Source organism: Cynocephalus volans, chromosome 1, assembly GCF_027409185.1.
Source record: "Cynocephalus volans isolate mCynVol1 chromosome 1, mCynVol1.pri, whole genome shotgun sequence".
In the NCBI taxonomy this organism is placed as follows: domain Eukaryota; kingdom Metazoa; phylum Chordata; class Mammalia; order Dermoptera; family Cynocephalidae; genus Cynocephalus; species Cynocephalus volans.
Window position 1 is genome coordinate 241,492,775 of NC_084460.1, and position 17,028 is coordinate 241,509,802.

General features: G+C 33.0%; 1 protein-coding gene across 2 annotated transcripts in view; it reads right to left on the reverse strand.

Annotated features, from left to right (window-relative positions):
* Positions 1-321: 321 nt before the first annotated feature.
* The window catches only part of SP3 (Sp3 transcription factor), a 50,664-nt gene continuing 33,957 nt past the window's right edge, over positions 322-17,028 (reverse strand). For both annotated transcript variants that reach the window (XM_063094845.1, XM_063094851.1), the window contains exons 5-7: positions 10,408-10,600; positions 4,540-4,736; positions 322-2,049 (exon numbers count right to left, since the gene is read on the reverse strand). In XM_063094845.1, the coding sequence (XP_062950915.1) occupies positions 1,733-2,049; positions 4,540-4,736; positions 10,408-10,600 (707 nt within the window). In that variant the 3' untranslated portion in view covers positions 322-1,732. The remainder of the gene's footprint in view (positions 2,050-4,539; positions 4,737-10,407; positions 10,601-17,028) is intronic.

Sequence of the window (17,028 nt, forward strand, 5' to 3'; positions counted from 1 at the left end):
ACTCTGCACTGCTTTAAAAGGGGAAACAAACAAAAAATGTTTGCAAAATGGTGTTGAGAAAATTGATATGAATCAGTGGGCTAATGATTAACATGTTTTTTCAAAAGTTATATTTAATAAGCTCATTCTTAGGTTAAAAAAAAAAAAATTAGTAAACTGCCAGTGCCTCTACACATCTTTTTAAATAAACATACCTGTTTACAAGTTTAGTGTCTGAAATCAAAAATCTGAAAATGAAAGGCAAAGTTTTAAAAATAAACCATGCAGATTTTCTTACCCTGTAACACTGCAACATTTTAAATGCATAGGAATACAACAAACTCAAAAGAAAAAAAATAGTGTTTTATTAACTACCACACTGTTATAATACACTTTAAACGTACAATAAGGTAGCCTTTAAATTTGAGGTGGTCTTAAGAGTAACAAATGAACAGAATTCCAAATTTTTGAAATAGGTGAACTGCTGCAGTTATAGGTATACATTTAGGAAAACTGGATAGCTCTTACAAGACCAGCAATGTAACTTTATTTTGTACATTTATTAATTGAAAATATAAACAATAATTAAAAAATAAAAAGAAAATACAGCATAATAAAAAACATACATTTCTCAATTAAATGTACTGGATACATATAAATTTTAAGGGAAGAAGCAAAAAAGGAAAATGGTTGATATTTAAGTGCAGACGGACTACCTAGACAAAAACAAAAAAAAAGACTTAAAAAAAATCATAAAACCTCTAGTTTTCTATGACTACTATCCATATGGTTGGAGTATCGTCACTATGGAAGTGATTGTTATGTTTGCATATGTTATACTTTACTGGTAATTTACATGATGGCTTTTAAGGCCCTGCAGACATGGTTTTTGGAAACAAGATTAGATAAAAATCACTGCTAAGACGCAATACACCTCATTTTTTTGGTCCTCCAATATTCAAGAAAAGGGATAATTCACTATAACGTTTTCTTACCACCCAAATGCCTCAACCTATTCATTTTAAACTTTTTTTAAACATTGGCTATATTGCCCAACTTTGTTATTGAAAGAATATTAACAAGACATTATTTTGGCAAATTAAATCTTAAACATGGCTTTTCAACAGGATTTTAAAAGATGACTATCCCTAGAGTTCCATGTTAAAATGTAGTTTTCAAAATCTTACAAGAGTAATGCTTAAAATATTGTACATAGTTAACCTAATTAAAATAATTAGCTTCAAAATGACAAATTGATAAGCTAAGTAAAGCCTACACTATGTAACATTTGCTTGGAAACTTGATTTGTCAGTTATGCATAATAAAAATTCCAGTCATCAAGAAAATTACAAAATTTTTTTATCATAACATGATTTCTTTCACCCACCAACTTTTTTATCTTACAATAGATAAATACCAACATGTTCTCATTTTTACACTAAACCACACAGGATTGATGCATTTGGTTAGACTACCATTCGCATTGTTAAATTCAATTTTCTCTTTATATAACTTGGTAAAATTTCATTTCTTCTAGATTCCAAAAGTACCTACAAAACCCATGCAATTTTACCATTTTTAATATACTATGGAATATCATACAAAGTAAGGCATTTCAGTGTCATGTATAACCAAGTTACTGTCAATCCAAAAATTTTTGCACATCAATAAAAAGATATCTAAGAACTTAGGAACAATATTCTTCTCACTACCGTATAAAAATAACCACAATGAATAAGTATTTGTGTAATATTTACTCCATTGTCTCATTTCCAGAAACTGTGACAAGCTGTAAAGGTATTTCAGTGTTGGTAAGGATATCTTGATTGCTGGTGGCAGAAGTATTAACAGTTCCTATCCCTGAAACAGAACCTTGTTGAATATTTGCAAGGATAAGTGTTGTTCCTCCTGCAGTAATCAAAGTATCATCTCGTGCAGCTTCTACAGATGCCAGCACTGTACTGCTAGAGTGAATACCTTTTTTATTCTGATGTGTTTTAATATGTTTGGCAAGGTGGTCACTTCTCATAAAGCGTTTTGAACATTCTGGACAAACAAATTTCTTCTCACCTATAAAGAAAAAAAATGAAGTTACTTAGTTTTTGAAATTCAAATTAAATAGACTGATCATCCCCCCAAAAAACAGAAAGTAAGCTGCACTGACAGGTGGGAGACAGGAAACAGGGGTCTATTAAAATTGTTTGTTTCATGAACTACTCCTGCAAGATTACTCTTAAACAATATCTCTCCTCAAAATAAATCTGCCATCTTTTTGATGAAAAACAATCTTCAAACTATTAATATGACAGACCAATAGTCAAATAAGACTTTAGTACCTCAACTGTGCTGTTTATTTTGAAATACCTGTGTTAAAAGATACCAGCTAAAAAATGATCATCTATAACACACTTCTTTGAAGTCCAAACAAAAGTACATTCTTTTAAGCTATAATTAAAATATTAACATGTATGTCTATAATACTAAAACTTCAACTCTTAAAGAGAACACAGAGTAATTCTACATTAAAGCAAAGATGCAAGCCAGAGGTCCAATAAGACTGAGTAATCCCAAGAAAAGTGGAAATAACTAACTGACTTGATTTCAGCAGGAATAATTAAAAGTAAGCCTAATATACCAAGGTGTTACAGATGTTACCTTGATGCCTAAGTTTATTTCCCAGAATGAATAAAATACTTTTAATATAAAAGACAGATTAAACCAACATGTTAAAAACCTACTGTGCAAGAGGATTACTGAAAGAGAAGGCAAAAGGCCAGCCTAAAATGAATCTAGAGAAAAATAAATCAATAAATCTATGAAATATTTTCTGATTTTTTTTCTTTAAAAATGCCTTCCTATCTCTTCTTCCAGCACCTCTACTCTAGGTAGGTCCTCATCAGACCTCATGCCTGAACTATACTGCAATTACATCCTAGCCTCTCCCATCCAACAAATCAATGCCAGATACATCTTCCTCAAATACCAAATTTTATTACACTACAAAACTTCACCATTGTACTGATAAGGGAATGCAAGGGTAACTTGCAGATAAAATGAATAGATGGCTCCACTATCTAACTTACAAGGATATCTGTAATGTGCATCGATACTACTTAACAGCAATATGTTATGTAAAATCTCATCTTTGCTCATGTCATTACCACTACAAAATGTTCTCTCACCTCTTCTATTAACATACCACCATTTTTCCAGGAAAGTATTTCCCGAAGTTTCTCTTGAAACATCAGTCCTGAGATATGTCCCATACAAATGGCATAATGACCCAACAGGGCCTGGGAAATGCTACACACATTTACATCCCCACTTAAAGAAGCATGATGTGCATTTAGCATTCAGTTAATTTAAAGGTCCTAAGAGGTGCTTGCTTTATAGTACCTATACCCTCTTTAACCCAATGTTTCCCACTTATTTGATCACAGACCTTTTTTTCCTTTTACAACCTGCTGATCAGATTCCACTGAGGAAAATTCTGTTATAGGGACATCTTAAGGTCTACTATCCCAGCTCACTACCCAATGGTGCCTTACGATCCCAAGCAATGACTTATCTCTGCTTCTGAGCATATTCAACAGCACAGACTATACTTCAAAATCTTTTTACTTCATTATCTACTTTCTTATATTGTTTGTTGGAGTTTCATACAAGTTAATCTCATCTGTCTAGCTACCCAAGGAAAGACACAGGAACTAAAACAAGCAGAATATCTAATATGTGTACTGCTACGTTCTCCATAGGTTATTTTGTGCAATATTGAAAGCCAATGCAGGAAGTGAGAAGGGGTATCAGAGATAGCTTATTTGCTTAATCTAACAGAGAACTTGGATTGGAATCCTGATGTAGCAGACTTCAAAATCCATGTTGTTCTCCATTTAATCATGCTTCTTCCTTCTAAGCTCTCTAGGGATTGTAAATACACATTTTTCAATTCTCCACTGTTGAGCATAAACTGGTAAGCACTCTGATCATTTACACAGGAGCAGGAGAAAACTATCTCTAAGTTATATTAAGTTAGGCTTCAGTTTGGGTCAGTCCTAGGTTCATTTCATGTAACAACCACATAACATTATGTAAAAAGAATTAAATGAAAGAGTCTTGACATCAACAATGCCTTGGTTATTCCTCAGTGAAATATCTCCCTTACCTCACAGATACTAAAACAACAGAAAAGATGAAACACCCAAATTTATCAGAAGGGGTTATTCTTTGTTACAGTGTTAAGGGGGAAGAAAAAAGAATAAGATGAATCAAGAGTAAAATCAAACAACTAATTAAAAATGTTAAAAGAATAAACAATAGCGCATATGTACCTTAAGACATTCAACAATGTCAACAAAACCTAATCAAAGTCTGAATAAAATGAACTTTATAAGATATACCACACTGGCTTTGGAATTAGTGTTTTTTTAAAATTGGTGTTACTGTAAGTAAAAATTTGATGTAATTAGTTTTAAAATTCAGTAAGGCATACCAAAAAAATTTCAAGGTAGTTATGTAGCCTTATAATTCATTTTGTCTGTTAAAAGTAAGTATTATAGTAACCTGTATGTGTTCTTCTGTGCCTCTGTAATTCATCACTTCGAGTAAATCTTTTACCACAGAACATCCAGTTACAAACAAAAGGGCGCTCTCCAGAATGCCAACGCAGATGAGCTCTCAGATGTGAGGTCTTCCCATAGACTTTACCACATCCTGGTATATGACAAATGTGTTGCTTCTTTTTCCCAAGATTGGTACCTCTAAAAAACACACAGAATAATATATAGTTATACGAAAATATGCAAATGGACATTACCAATTATATCATATATCCCCCATGTTGAATTTCAAATAGAAGACATTATCACCATGAGATCAATCAGAAATCAAGACCATTTTAAATCAATTTAAATAAAAATGTACATATGTCAAACATATAAGTTTTACATATTAATTTTACTCCAAAACTAATGTGATTGTTGTCCAAATATAAATATGCCCAAGAATTATGTAATTAAAAGGACACTTCATACATAAAGAATGTACAATAAAGCTATTTATTATTCCATCAGAACCATTTGCAAATTACAAATTCTATGCATAGGCCCAATCCAATTGTATAGGAAACTAAATGGTCTTTATTCAAAAGTTATGATGTTAGATAATTTAATATATATATAAACTGAAGAATAAATGCATAATTGATCACAGTTTACAATTAAAAAGGAGCTTAAGTAGATTTTAACATGATTTAAGTATATTTACTCATATATATGTATGACCACATCCTGAATATACACTGACTTAGAGAAAGATTTTCTTAAAAGCTAGCTAAAACTAATGGCCTTAACTTTCTTAACATCAGATGAAAACAAATATAAATCAAAATTATCTTTACAGTTAAAATTCCCTTCATATTAACCATGCAAAGACACCCAAAATTATACACAAGAAGTATAATGAAATACAATTTTCTCCACATCACAAAATTTGACATTACATTTCAGTATTTCATACCAAGGACAGGGTTTGGGAGATGTGTGCTTAGATGGGTGAACAGAGATATCTTAGCCTAAACAAGAAGAAAACGTTTTTGATTCCAGAACGGATATTCAAATAGTATTCAACACTACAGAAATTGTTACTTCTCAAGCTTTTAAAAATAAAAACTTAAGCTATTGAATAAAAACAAACGAGTTTTTTAAAAACATGACATTTTGGACAAAACAATTATCAAAATCATACTGTATAAACTTTGCAATGTTTCTCCAAGTTTTTTTTTAAAAGGTACATTTAACCCCCCCATTCCCCTCCTCCCCCAATTTCACAGTCTAGGTGTAGCCTGTAAACCTTCCAAAGCCTGAAAATCCTCCTGTACACAACACACCTATCGTTTTTCAAATTTTACTGGAAAAATGCATATTTCCCCACATTTATATTTTAATGTACTCACACTCAGTAGCATGTGAAATTGCCATAGGACAAACAGTGCTAAACGGTGCAGTGCTGGCTGTTAGATGCCATAGGTGTTCTGAACAGGGAGACATCAATGTGGGCTCCAGTAGTTAGAGAAGGCTTCGTGGAGGAGGTGGGTAGGATTTATATAGAAAGGAGGGAAGGCATTCCAGGCAGAGGAATAGCATAAGTAAAGACAAGGAGGAGTCATGCTGTTGTCTCAAGGGCAAGGACGTCATAATCTAACACAATTCTACTTTCTGCTACAGTCCACCCCCAATTTCTACAACTCTTCAAAGAGCTGAGTTGAACGAAATAGGTTTTTCTGGCTCACTTGCAATGACAAAGTCTTGTTAACCAAAGCCAATATTGTTTCCATTTAATTTAGCTTTTAATATTTATTTTATTCTTAAATAGCCCTAAGAAAAACAGCAATGTTTGTGGCTACTGGTGTACAAACCAATTTTACATATCGTGTTTACCATAGCAATTTCACAGAGAACCCAATTCAATTCAGCCATGTCACTCACAACTTCTTGCCTCTCCTCTACACCTAACACTCAAGTGAACTGATGCACTTTTATAAACTCAAAAAAGTGCTCTTTCATAAACTTAGCAAAATTTAGCATGGGAGCACTAGCAAAGCACAAAACTGTAACAAATTAATAGCAATAAATCTGGGTTCTCAAAGAACCAAGGAGCTAGGGAAAGAAACTTTCAAATGAATTTTAAGAAAACAGAAGAAATATTCATTGCTTGAAAATGGGATAGGCATCTAAGGGAAAAAAATGGAGGCAGGGTTGCACAACAAATAATACAATTTAACAAAAAAGTTTAACATCCAAGTCCAAGTATCTATGTAAAAAGAAAATCTGATTCAAGATAAGATCTAGATATGCTAGATATGGAGTTATGACATATCACATGAAGGGAGATAAACTGAAGTAAATTTCTCAAACTTCAAGTAAGAAAAGATTTAGTTATGTTTTCTTCTTGATTAACGTAACCACACCACTAATACCTATTACATAACCTGGAAAAACTAAAACTTTTAAGTTTCTATTCTTGAATGCCTCCATTTGTTCCCAATAATTTAATAATGCCAAGATAAAGTGACAATAAATAAAGTAAAATTCTGGATAACAGGATTAAGAAAAGTAAAAGGTTAAGAAATCCAGTCTCTTTTGGTTGGGGTGGAAGAAACAGGACATAAACAGAAATGCTAACAAAGAAAACAGATTTTACAAAATAATTTTTAAAATATGGACTGATGCTTAATCCACACAATACCCACATAATGACAATGCACTTATAATTTATTTTACTTTATTCCTATTATTTTAGGAATAATAAGAGTCCACTCAATTAGTCTCTGAAGACTGGTTCTGCTCAATAAATGTTGGCCAAATGAAATTTAAATATATTTTATAACTCGTTCAAAAAGGTAAACAAATAAAATTTAGTTTTCTAAAGATGGATGAATGAAATTAGTTTTCTAAAAATGCCGCCTTGCTTTTCTTCCTTTTTTCCTTTTACAAAAATGGTTGAGGAAAAGAGCCAATATTCTAAAAAAAATTTTAAGTGCCACCAATCTCACCTTTACAGAACACTTTGGAATATTCCTCATTTACTATATATGTTATGCTCCTACTAATTAGATGCAACAATCGTCACTTACATGAATGTGCCTATCATGTGTATACTAGACTTTGTTCAAATGAGCTCTAAGAAACAATACAGTACTTAAGAACCTCAATTTTATTGTTTAGAATAGGTTATTTTAAAAAATGAAGTTATAAAAGTTCTAGAAAAATGAAAATGAGTATTTTTATAATCCTCAGGACAGATAAAACTTTTAATTGCACGGTAACAAGGCATGTAATAAAGGAAAAATTGACCAACTTAAAATTTTACTGCTTAGAAAACAATTTTGCAAACCCAGTGATGGAACTCTTTCTTTACTTGTATAACAATGCATTTTGCAAACCACTGACATAAACGAAGTTGAAGGCAATGTAAAACTGGAAAAAAATATTTGCACATATGAGAGTTAACACACATTAACAGACTCACAGACAACACAAAAGACATAATTCACAAAATAAATTTTAAAATGGCAAAATAACATAGCCAAAAATGTTCAGCCTCACCAAGTAATAAAAAAATACATTAAATAAAACAACATTGAGGTATTATTTTTCATCAACCAGACTTCAAAAGATTTTTAAAAATGAAAAAATCCATTATTGGCATGTGTATGGGAAAGCAGATACTCTCATATGCTGCTGGTGGGGGCAAGGGGGAGGAAAAAACTGATACAACTTTTCTAACAGACAATTCTCTTTGACCCATCAATTCCACTTCTGACAATTTATAATAATGAAATAACAGACAAATGTGTTAAGACATATGTGCAAGGATTATGACAATAAACTCCCAACAAAAGGAGATGTTAAAATTATACATCCACACAATAGATTACTATACAGTCATTAAAAAAATGATGCAGACTATAGACTTGGAAATATGGTCACAAAAATTTTCAAAACAAGAAAATACATGTAAAACAGTGAGAATAAGGCAATTCTACTTTTAAACACATGTAACATCTAGAAGGATATATACAAAAATGTACAATAGTTATCTTGAAGTGCGGGGGAATTTTGGGTTTTTTTTTTTTAATTCTCTTCTATATTTCTGAATTTTTATCAGTTAGTTTAATAAACATAAATTAATTAGAAGATTTTAATTTTAAAGTAAAGAATAAGTGAATCATAGACTAGGCCTTGACCTCCAGTTAGATTTGACTTTCATGAATAATTTATCTTGAAAGTTCTTCTAAAATGAGGGTAGATTTCAGAAAAGTTATTGCCTAGCCAGAATTCCACACTTATTTTAATTGACCAAAACGTTTCAAAGAGCAAATAAAATTTTAAACAACTGAATAAGTATAATAAATATGAATACCTAAGGATCAGACACAGAAGCAGATCCACTTGGGGGGCAGTACAGTACAATGGTAAAGGCTCTGGAGTAAGAAACTAAGTCCAAATCCCAGTTGTATAGGCTCTTAAAAGGCTGAATTCAACCTCTCTATGTCTCACTTATAAGACTGTCTGGAACACAGTAAGCTCTCAATGTTAGCAGTTATTAGCCATTATCATTATTATTATTGCAAATGGGTTGGACAATGTGCATATCAGCTAATAAGACCAACTCAAAGGCAGATAGAAAGGCTCTAGTAGATAAGCTTGCTGTGTTAATAGTATACAGCTTGAGCATCCCAAATCCAAAAATTAGAAATCTGAAACTTTTTGAGTGCCAGCATGACACTCAAATGAAATGCTCACTGGAGCATTTTGGATTTCAGATTTCCGAATTCTCAACAAGTAATGCAAATATTACAAAATTAAAAAAAAAAAAAAATCCAAAGTCTAAAATACTTCTGTTCCCAAGCATTTTTGGATAAGAAATACTCAGCCTATGTTTCGTCTAGAAACAGTGCACTTCTAAGAAAGGTGTGTCGAAAGGTCTTTCACCATGACAGGATTTGGTTAGTGTGGCTTCAGAGTTCTATCATTTTCTGCAGTATATATTTCAAAACTGTGCAGAAAATGTACCATGACTTTTAAATCTTCTTGATGGAAACTTCATATTATTAGTAAGCAATATATTTCTATATGACCATTTGATGCTTTTCACCTTAAACTCACCTTGCCTGATATTAACATTTCTATACAAGTTTTCTTTTTGTTAACATTTGCCTAATAAATCTTTTTCCATTCCTCATCTCCAGCATTCCTGTGCCGATTATTTGAGGTGTTCTTATAATCAACATCAGGCTGGACTTTGTCTTTTTAAAAATACAATCTCAATCTCTTAATTATTAAACTTAATCCATCCACATTTAATATAATTACTAATTGTTTTGAGTCTATTTCTGTCATGTTATTCTGTCTTAATGTTAATTTTTAAAAATACTGAATTGAAATACTACCATCCCACTTTTTAAAAAATTCCATCATTAAGGCTTATTTTTCATTTCTGTTGAAAATGGAAATGCTTATGGTTATCAACTATCTCTGAACTTATATTTAATATAACTTCTTTTTTTTTTACATAACTGCTGTTCTCAAGCTAAGAATCAACTTTTTAATCTGTATTTAGGCAAATCCCATTGCTGACTTGCAAACAGGTAAATTTATGATATGGGCCTATTAAACGGCATCTGTTAGACTGTTTTTAAAAAAACGAAATAATTTTATTTTAAAAGACATTTAGATCTGAAAATTCGATTTCATATATTGTTCTCTAATTTCTGCCACACTCATACAGAGACACACCCAAAATGATCATGTAATGAATAATTTCCCACAATGAAGCAACATGGCATGCAGTATTTCAAAAATTAGAATGATGATACTAGCATTCTGAAAAACAAAAACAAAAAAAAGAATATGTTTCATGTATGCATACCTCCCACCACCTTCTTTACAGTTGGGACAGGTGCAAGCTACCCTCCGAAGTCTTTTTCCTTCTTGATGTTGTTGGTCCCCTTCTTCATCTACCACCTGTACTCTTAAGTGTGTTAGATCATTGGTATTCAACGTAGAATCACCACTGAGCTGCCACTCTTCAGGATCAGGTTCTTCTTCCTTGATCCTAATATCTAAAGAAAAAACAAATACAGATGAGAAGCAGCCCATTGGCCAAAAAGATAGCATGAGACCTGAACCTCTGTAAGGTAAAGTGAACATTATGTAAAATTCAAAAATCATCTATTTGTGGAGCATAATCACTGCTTCTCATTGTGGCTTATTCCTTTCAAAGCAATCTATTTCAGTCTAAATATCAGAGATTTAAGCAAAAAGAGAATAAAGTTAGCATGAGAGCTTACTTTTTTAAAAGATTCCATGCAAAAAGCAGGTAATATTTTTGAGCAAACTGAGTCATAAATTGAAAACAATCTAAAACTTTGATTACAGTTGTTCAACTAATCAATAAATCCAATGATCAATTGAGCTGGAACAAATTCTAGTGCCTTTAATCTCACTTTTACACTCTGCATCCATTATGTCTATCTGTAGGTACTACATGAACGCAAAAGAAGGTAGCATTCACTTGAAACTGTTACTCACAAACTTAAGCTTTAAAGTCAATCACTATTAAAATACCTGTAATGGCCACAACATTACTGTAGAAGTACAGAAGTATGAGACAGTTTCTATTTTCAAGGAGTTTTATTATAAACCAGATTGGGAAACAAAATGAGCATGAAGTGGTAGAAAGGAGAGAATATGGCAGGAAGTTGTGTCATTTTCTTGGCAGAGCCAAGCATCTTTATTTTATTTCTAACTGAAACTAAGAACAGACCAACTGAGGTTTTTTCCCTGTCAGAAAACTGATTTTTAAAAAAGAAACAATAAATGATTTAGAACACTGAGTATAACCATCTTTGGTAAAACAAATTCCTGTAAATTTTTACTTTGATGTATGTAAACTACAAAAATCTTAATTATTTTAGATTTGTATTAGTCAATAATAGCCTTAAAAATCAAATGTGCCCAATAACCCCTGAATTTATACTATGAAACTAGAATGTACAACCAACAATCAAGAAAATTATCTCCAACAGTATTAAACTAGTTTATTTTATCAGTATAACCACATCAAGAATCAAGAAAAATAATGAGAAAAGTGGTTCTAGCCTGAGCAACAGGGTAGATCATAGTGCCGTTCACTGAGATAGGAAATACTGGAGAAGGTCCAGGTGGAGAAGAACAGTTAATAAATTCAAGGTTGAATCACTGAGAATTGTGAGACAGGTAAGAAGCTGGATCTACATACAGTCCTGGAGCTCAGAAAGAGTACATGCTAGAGATACGGAGTTGGGAGTTATCAAGTATATACAAAGTGATAGAGCCCATCCAAAGAAGCAGATTAGGACGAGAAGAGAAGAGAAGGTGGCCAACGAGGAACATAAACATTAAAGAACAGCAAGAAGAGAGCAGTCAGGAAAATGTGATACCGTAAAAGAAAAGGAAAGAATGTCTCACAAAGAGGAAGTAGACAACATCAAGTACTGCATATAAATCAAGAAAGAAACTGACTAAGGAAGTGAGCAAGAAATGAGAAAGTATTAATAACAAGTATAGACAACTTTTTCAAGAAGTCAAGTTAAGAAAAAGACAAAGAAACATGGCAGTAGAAGCTAAAGGGAACACAAAAGGAAGGGGGGGAAGGTTGTTTTGAAAGACAAGAAAAGGAAAATGTTTAAATGCCTATGAAAAAGATCCATTACAGAGAGAGAGGTTGAAAACACAGGAGGAGTAAAGTCCCTAAAAGTCAGAGGTGGGTCAGGAGGAGATGATAATCCACTGCACTTGACAGGCTTAGCTGATGGAACACCTTTTCCTCTGATATATGAGAGAAGAAAAGATAAGGGTGTGTTGTTCATTTATCCAATATTTATAATAATCTACTATGTGCCCAAAACTGCAAGGTCCAGATATAGAACAGATTTGATTTGATAGCTGAAAATTAAGAGGAAAATGAAGGAGATCCAATCTCTTATTTCTCTTTTCTCAGTGTAGAGGTGAAGAAAGATCAGGTATGTATAAAAATCCTTTCAGATATATAATGAGTCTTAACCTCTGTTACTTTATTAGGTGTCTACCTGTATCATTATGACAAAACGTTGAACAAGTATAACACAGTACATATATTCTTGGACTTACAATAGTATTATGTCCTGATAAACCCACCATAGATTGAAAATATCCTAAATCCTAAAATACATCTAACCTACAGAACACATCATAACTTAGCCTAGCCTAGCTTAAAAGTGCTCAGAACACTTATATTAGCCTATAGCTGCACAAAGTCACATAGCACAAAGTGTTGAGTATCTCTTGTAATTTACTGAATACTGTATTGAAAATGAAAAACAGAATGGTTGTACTCAAAGTATGGTTTCTACTGAATGCATATGGCTTTCACACTATCAAAGTAAAAAAATCCATCCTAAGTCAGGAACCATCTGTACTTGCTTTTTACAAGTTGAATGAAAGACAGCATCATATAGACATCACATATACAGAAGTGGATAAATTTAAGTCCCTAAAATGAGGAATTTTATAGGATGTTTTAAAAGCTGCTCATTTTACAGTTTAATTTACAACATTTTATGAGTATTCATTTAACATTATTTGTGATTAAACAGTAGGAAAAAGAGTGGAACAAAATACCAATATTTAAGAATGGATGAAGGAGTCTTGTAACTATAAGAACAAACATGATTTTGAACAAAAGAAGCTACACATACATATATTTTCTCTCTCTCTCTCTCCTGCTATATACATAGTCATATATAATAAGTACATATATAACACCTATACAGTAATCCCCTCCTTATCCCCCAGGGATGCATTCCTGAAACTGCACATAGTATCGAACCCTATATATACTGTTTTTTCCTATACATACATAACTATGATAAAGTTTAATTTATAAATTAGGCACAGCAAAGGGTTAACAACTAATAGAACAATTATAACAATATGAGGGTACTTCATTAGCCTATAATGAAAATATTTCCTCAGATAGTTCGAGGAGAAACAGAACCGAAAGATAATAAAACTCTTTCCATGAACTTTTTGAAATACCCTCATACACTGTTTAAAAAAAAAAGAGGTTATGTAAATATGGTCTTTTCTCTGTGTCTCTCTCAAAATATCTTACTATACTAGTAGTACTTACCCTTTCTGTGATCTGTCCATCTGATAACCAAGATGGCTACTAAGTGACTAATGGGCAGGTAGTATATGAGTATACAGCATGAATAAGCTGGACAAAGGGATGATTTACATCCCAGGCAGGAAAGTGCAAAATTTCATCACACTACTCAGAACAAAAGAGCAATTCAAAATTTATGAATTGTTTATTTCTGGAAGTTTCCATTTAATATTTTTGGGCCACAGCTGACCAGGAGTACTGAAACTACAGAATGTGAAACCACAGAATATGAAATCACAGATAAGGGGGGATTATTGTATATACAGGGAATAGGATAATATATAATTTTTTATATAAATAAAAAATTCCATTTATATAAAACTCAAAACAATGATTCCAACTATATGACATTCTGGAAAAGGCAAAACTATGGAGACAGTAAAAAGAAGATCAGTGGTTGCTAAATTTTAGGAGGAAGGGAGGGATAACAGAGCACAGAGGATATTTAGGGCAGTGAAAATACTCTGTAAGATACTACAATGGTGGATGCATGTCATACATTTATTTGTCCAAACCCACAGAGTGTACAACACCAAGAGGGAACCCTAATGTACAATATGGACTTTGAGTGATAATGATGTGTCAGTGTAGTAGGTTCATCAACTGTAACAAATGTACCACTTTGGTGGGGAATGTTGATCATGGGAGAGGCTATGCATGTGTGGGGGCAGGAAGTATATGGGATAACTCTGTGCCTTCCTTTCAATTTTACTGAGAATCTAAAACTAATTTAAAAAATTAAGTCTTTAAAAGGAGGAGGTGAGGGGAACCACTTTATGGTGACAGAAAGGTGGTGACTGCCTACTTTTGAGGAGGGTAATGATTAGTACCGGGAGATTACTGGGTTGATGGTAATATTCTATTTCTTGATCTGGGTGGTTGTTTTTCCTATGTGTTCATTTTGTAAAACTTCGTCAAGTTATACACACGTGCTTTGTACATTTTCTGAATGTATATCATACTTTGATATAAAAATTGTTCTAAAGAAAATATTTTAAAGAATCTATAGAAGATTGCTTAGGAACTGTTATCGACAATTTCTTCTGCTGTGGTTTCAACTCTAGTTACCACTTGCCGACTAACCCTTTCCCTATTTTTACACCTCCTCCCCCCAAAATGTCCATAATTTGAAGTTTATAATTTTTATTCACTCTAAGGACGAAGCAGTTAACAAGAGTTAAATTCATGCCTTTATAGAATTTACCTTTTAGTTGGAAGAAGATGGAACAAATAAACAAGTAAATACATAGTACTTTAGGTGGTGGTAGAGTCTTGTGAGGAAAAAGTAGGGTAAGGAGAGACAGGAAGTGAAAGGAGGGGAGTAGTAGTTATTTTAAATAAAGAGAGTGGCCAGATAAAGCTTTGCTGATATGGAGACATTTAACCCTTAAGAAAAGGAGCAAGCTGGGAGGGGGGAAAGTATTCCAAGCAGAAAGAAAAGCAAGTTAGATGTATGCTCCGTGTGTTCAGTGAAAAGCAAAGGAGGCCTATGTGGCTAGAGGGGAATGAATATGGAGGAAGAGCAGTAAGTGATAAGATTACAGGGGTAAAACGGCTGGGAGGAGGGAGAAGAGATAAGATCATACATGATGTTACAGCCCATTGTGTATTACTTTGTTGGCCATTATAAGGATGTTACGTTTTATTCTAAGTGAGGGAAGCCGTGAAGAATTGAGAGGTGATAAAATTTGAACTGCATTTTTTAATTAAAATAAATCCAGGGTCATTCTAGATGCTATAGAAAGTAGGGAGACTAATTAAATTAGGAAGCTACTGTAATTATTAAAGCAAAAGATGATGGTGGCCTAAAACAGGGTGCTGATAAAGCAGGGGTACAATTTGTCAGTCAGGAAATATTTTGAAGGAAGAGTCAAAGGCATTTGCTAACAGATTTAATAACAGGTTATTATGTGGAGTGTGAAAACAGAAAGGAGTTAAGACACTTCCAAGGTTTTTAAACTGAGAAACTAGAAAGATAGAGTTGTAATTAACTGAGATAGGGTAGACTGGGGAGGTAGAAAAGACTGCAGGGGAGGGGTGCCAATGAGGGGCATATTTTTGGATATGAGCGTTTTGAGATGCCTATTAAATATCCAAATGAAGATGTTGATCAGGCAGGTGATGATGAGTCTGGAGTCCAGGTAGAAGTTCGTGCTGCCAACTAAATTTGGATATCATTAGCAAGTTGATATTGAGTCACCTGGAATATAGCGTAGATAGGAGGAAACCCTGGGGGCATTCAAAAATTAACAAATAAAGATTAAAAAGAATCATCAAAGGAGACTGACAGTGACCAATGACATAAAAAGAAACTGGTATCCAAAAGCCAAATGAGGGCTGGCAGGGTTAGTTCAGTTGGTTAGAGCACGGTGCCAGTAACATCAAGATCCTGGGTTCAATATCACCAAAAACAAAAACATACAAACAAAAAAGCCAAATGAAGAAATCATTTCAAGAAGAACATAATCAACCATGTCAAATGCTTGGTAAGTCAAGTAAAATAAGAACTAAGAAATGACCTTTGGATGTAACAATGTGGTAATCACTGGTGATCCTGACAAGAGCTGTTTCAGTGAAGACAAAACCCTACCTAGATTTAAGAGAACAAAAAGAGATGAACTGGAGACTAGTATAGGAAACTCTTCCCAATAGTTCTGTTCAGAGAGAAAGCATTATAAGAATGTTACTAAAGTCCCTAGGTTAGCCCACAGAGATAGATTTAACACAATACCTGAACACAATACCTGAAATACTGTAAACTAGACTTTATATTCAGTAGCAATACTTACACAATATATATACTACAATATAAAAACTGAATATGCTTATTTAAATTTACTATCTGAGGAAAAACAAGTTTAAAGGCAAAAAATGCAAGTGATGAAAACAAATTCAAGGATCTCTGCATAACACATTTAAGAATTTTAGAAACCAACAGCACTGGATTTTTATTATGTCTGTTCTCTACCTCAAAATGTTTACGTTTCCTTTACATCTGACCTGGTATGGCACTGACAGTATCTTTGTCTATGATTATGGTTGTTTTCCAGGCCAATAAAACAAGCTCATGAGAGGGATATATATATATAAAAGAAAAAAATTCCTGCACACCTGGGCAAGAGTTGAAGAGGGAAACAGGAAATTTAAATGATGAAATGCGCGCGCGCGCACACGCGCGCACACACACACACACACACACACACAGGCACATACAATATGGTTACAGAGATAAGACTAATTTTCAATATTAGTTAAGCATCAATAACCCAGGGCATGCCTAGACTTCTATTAAAAATATTATGG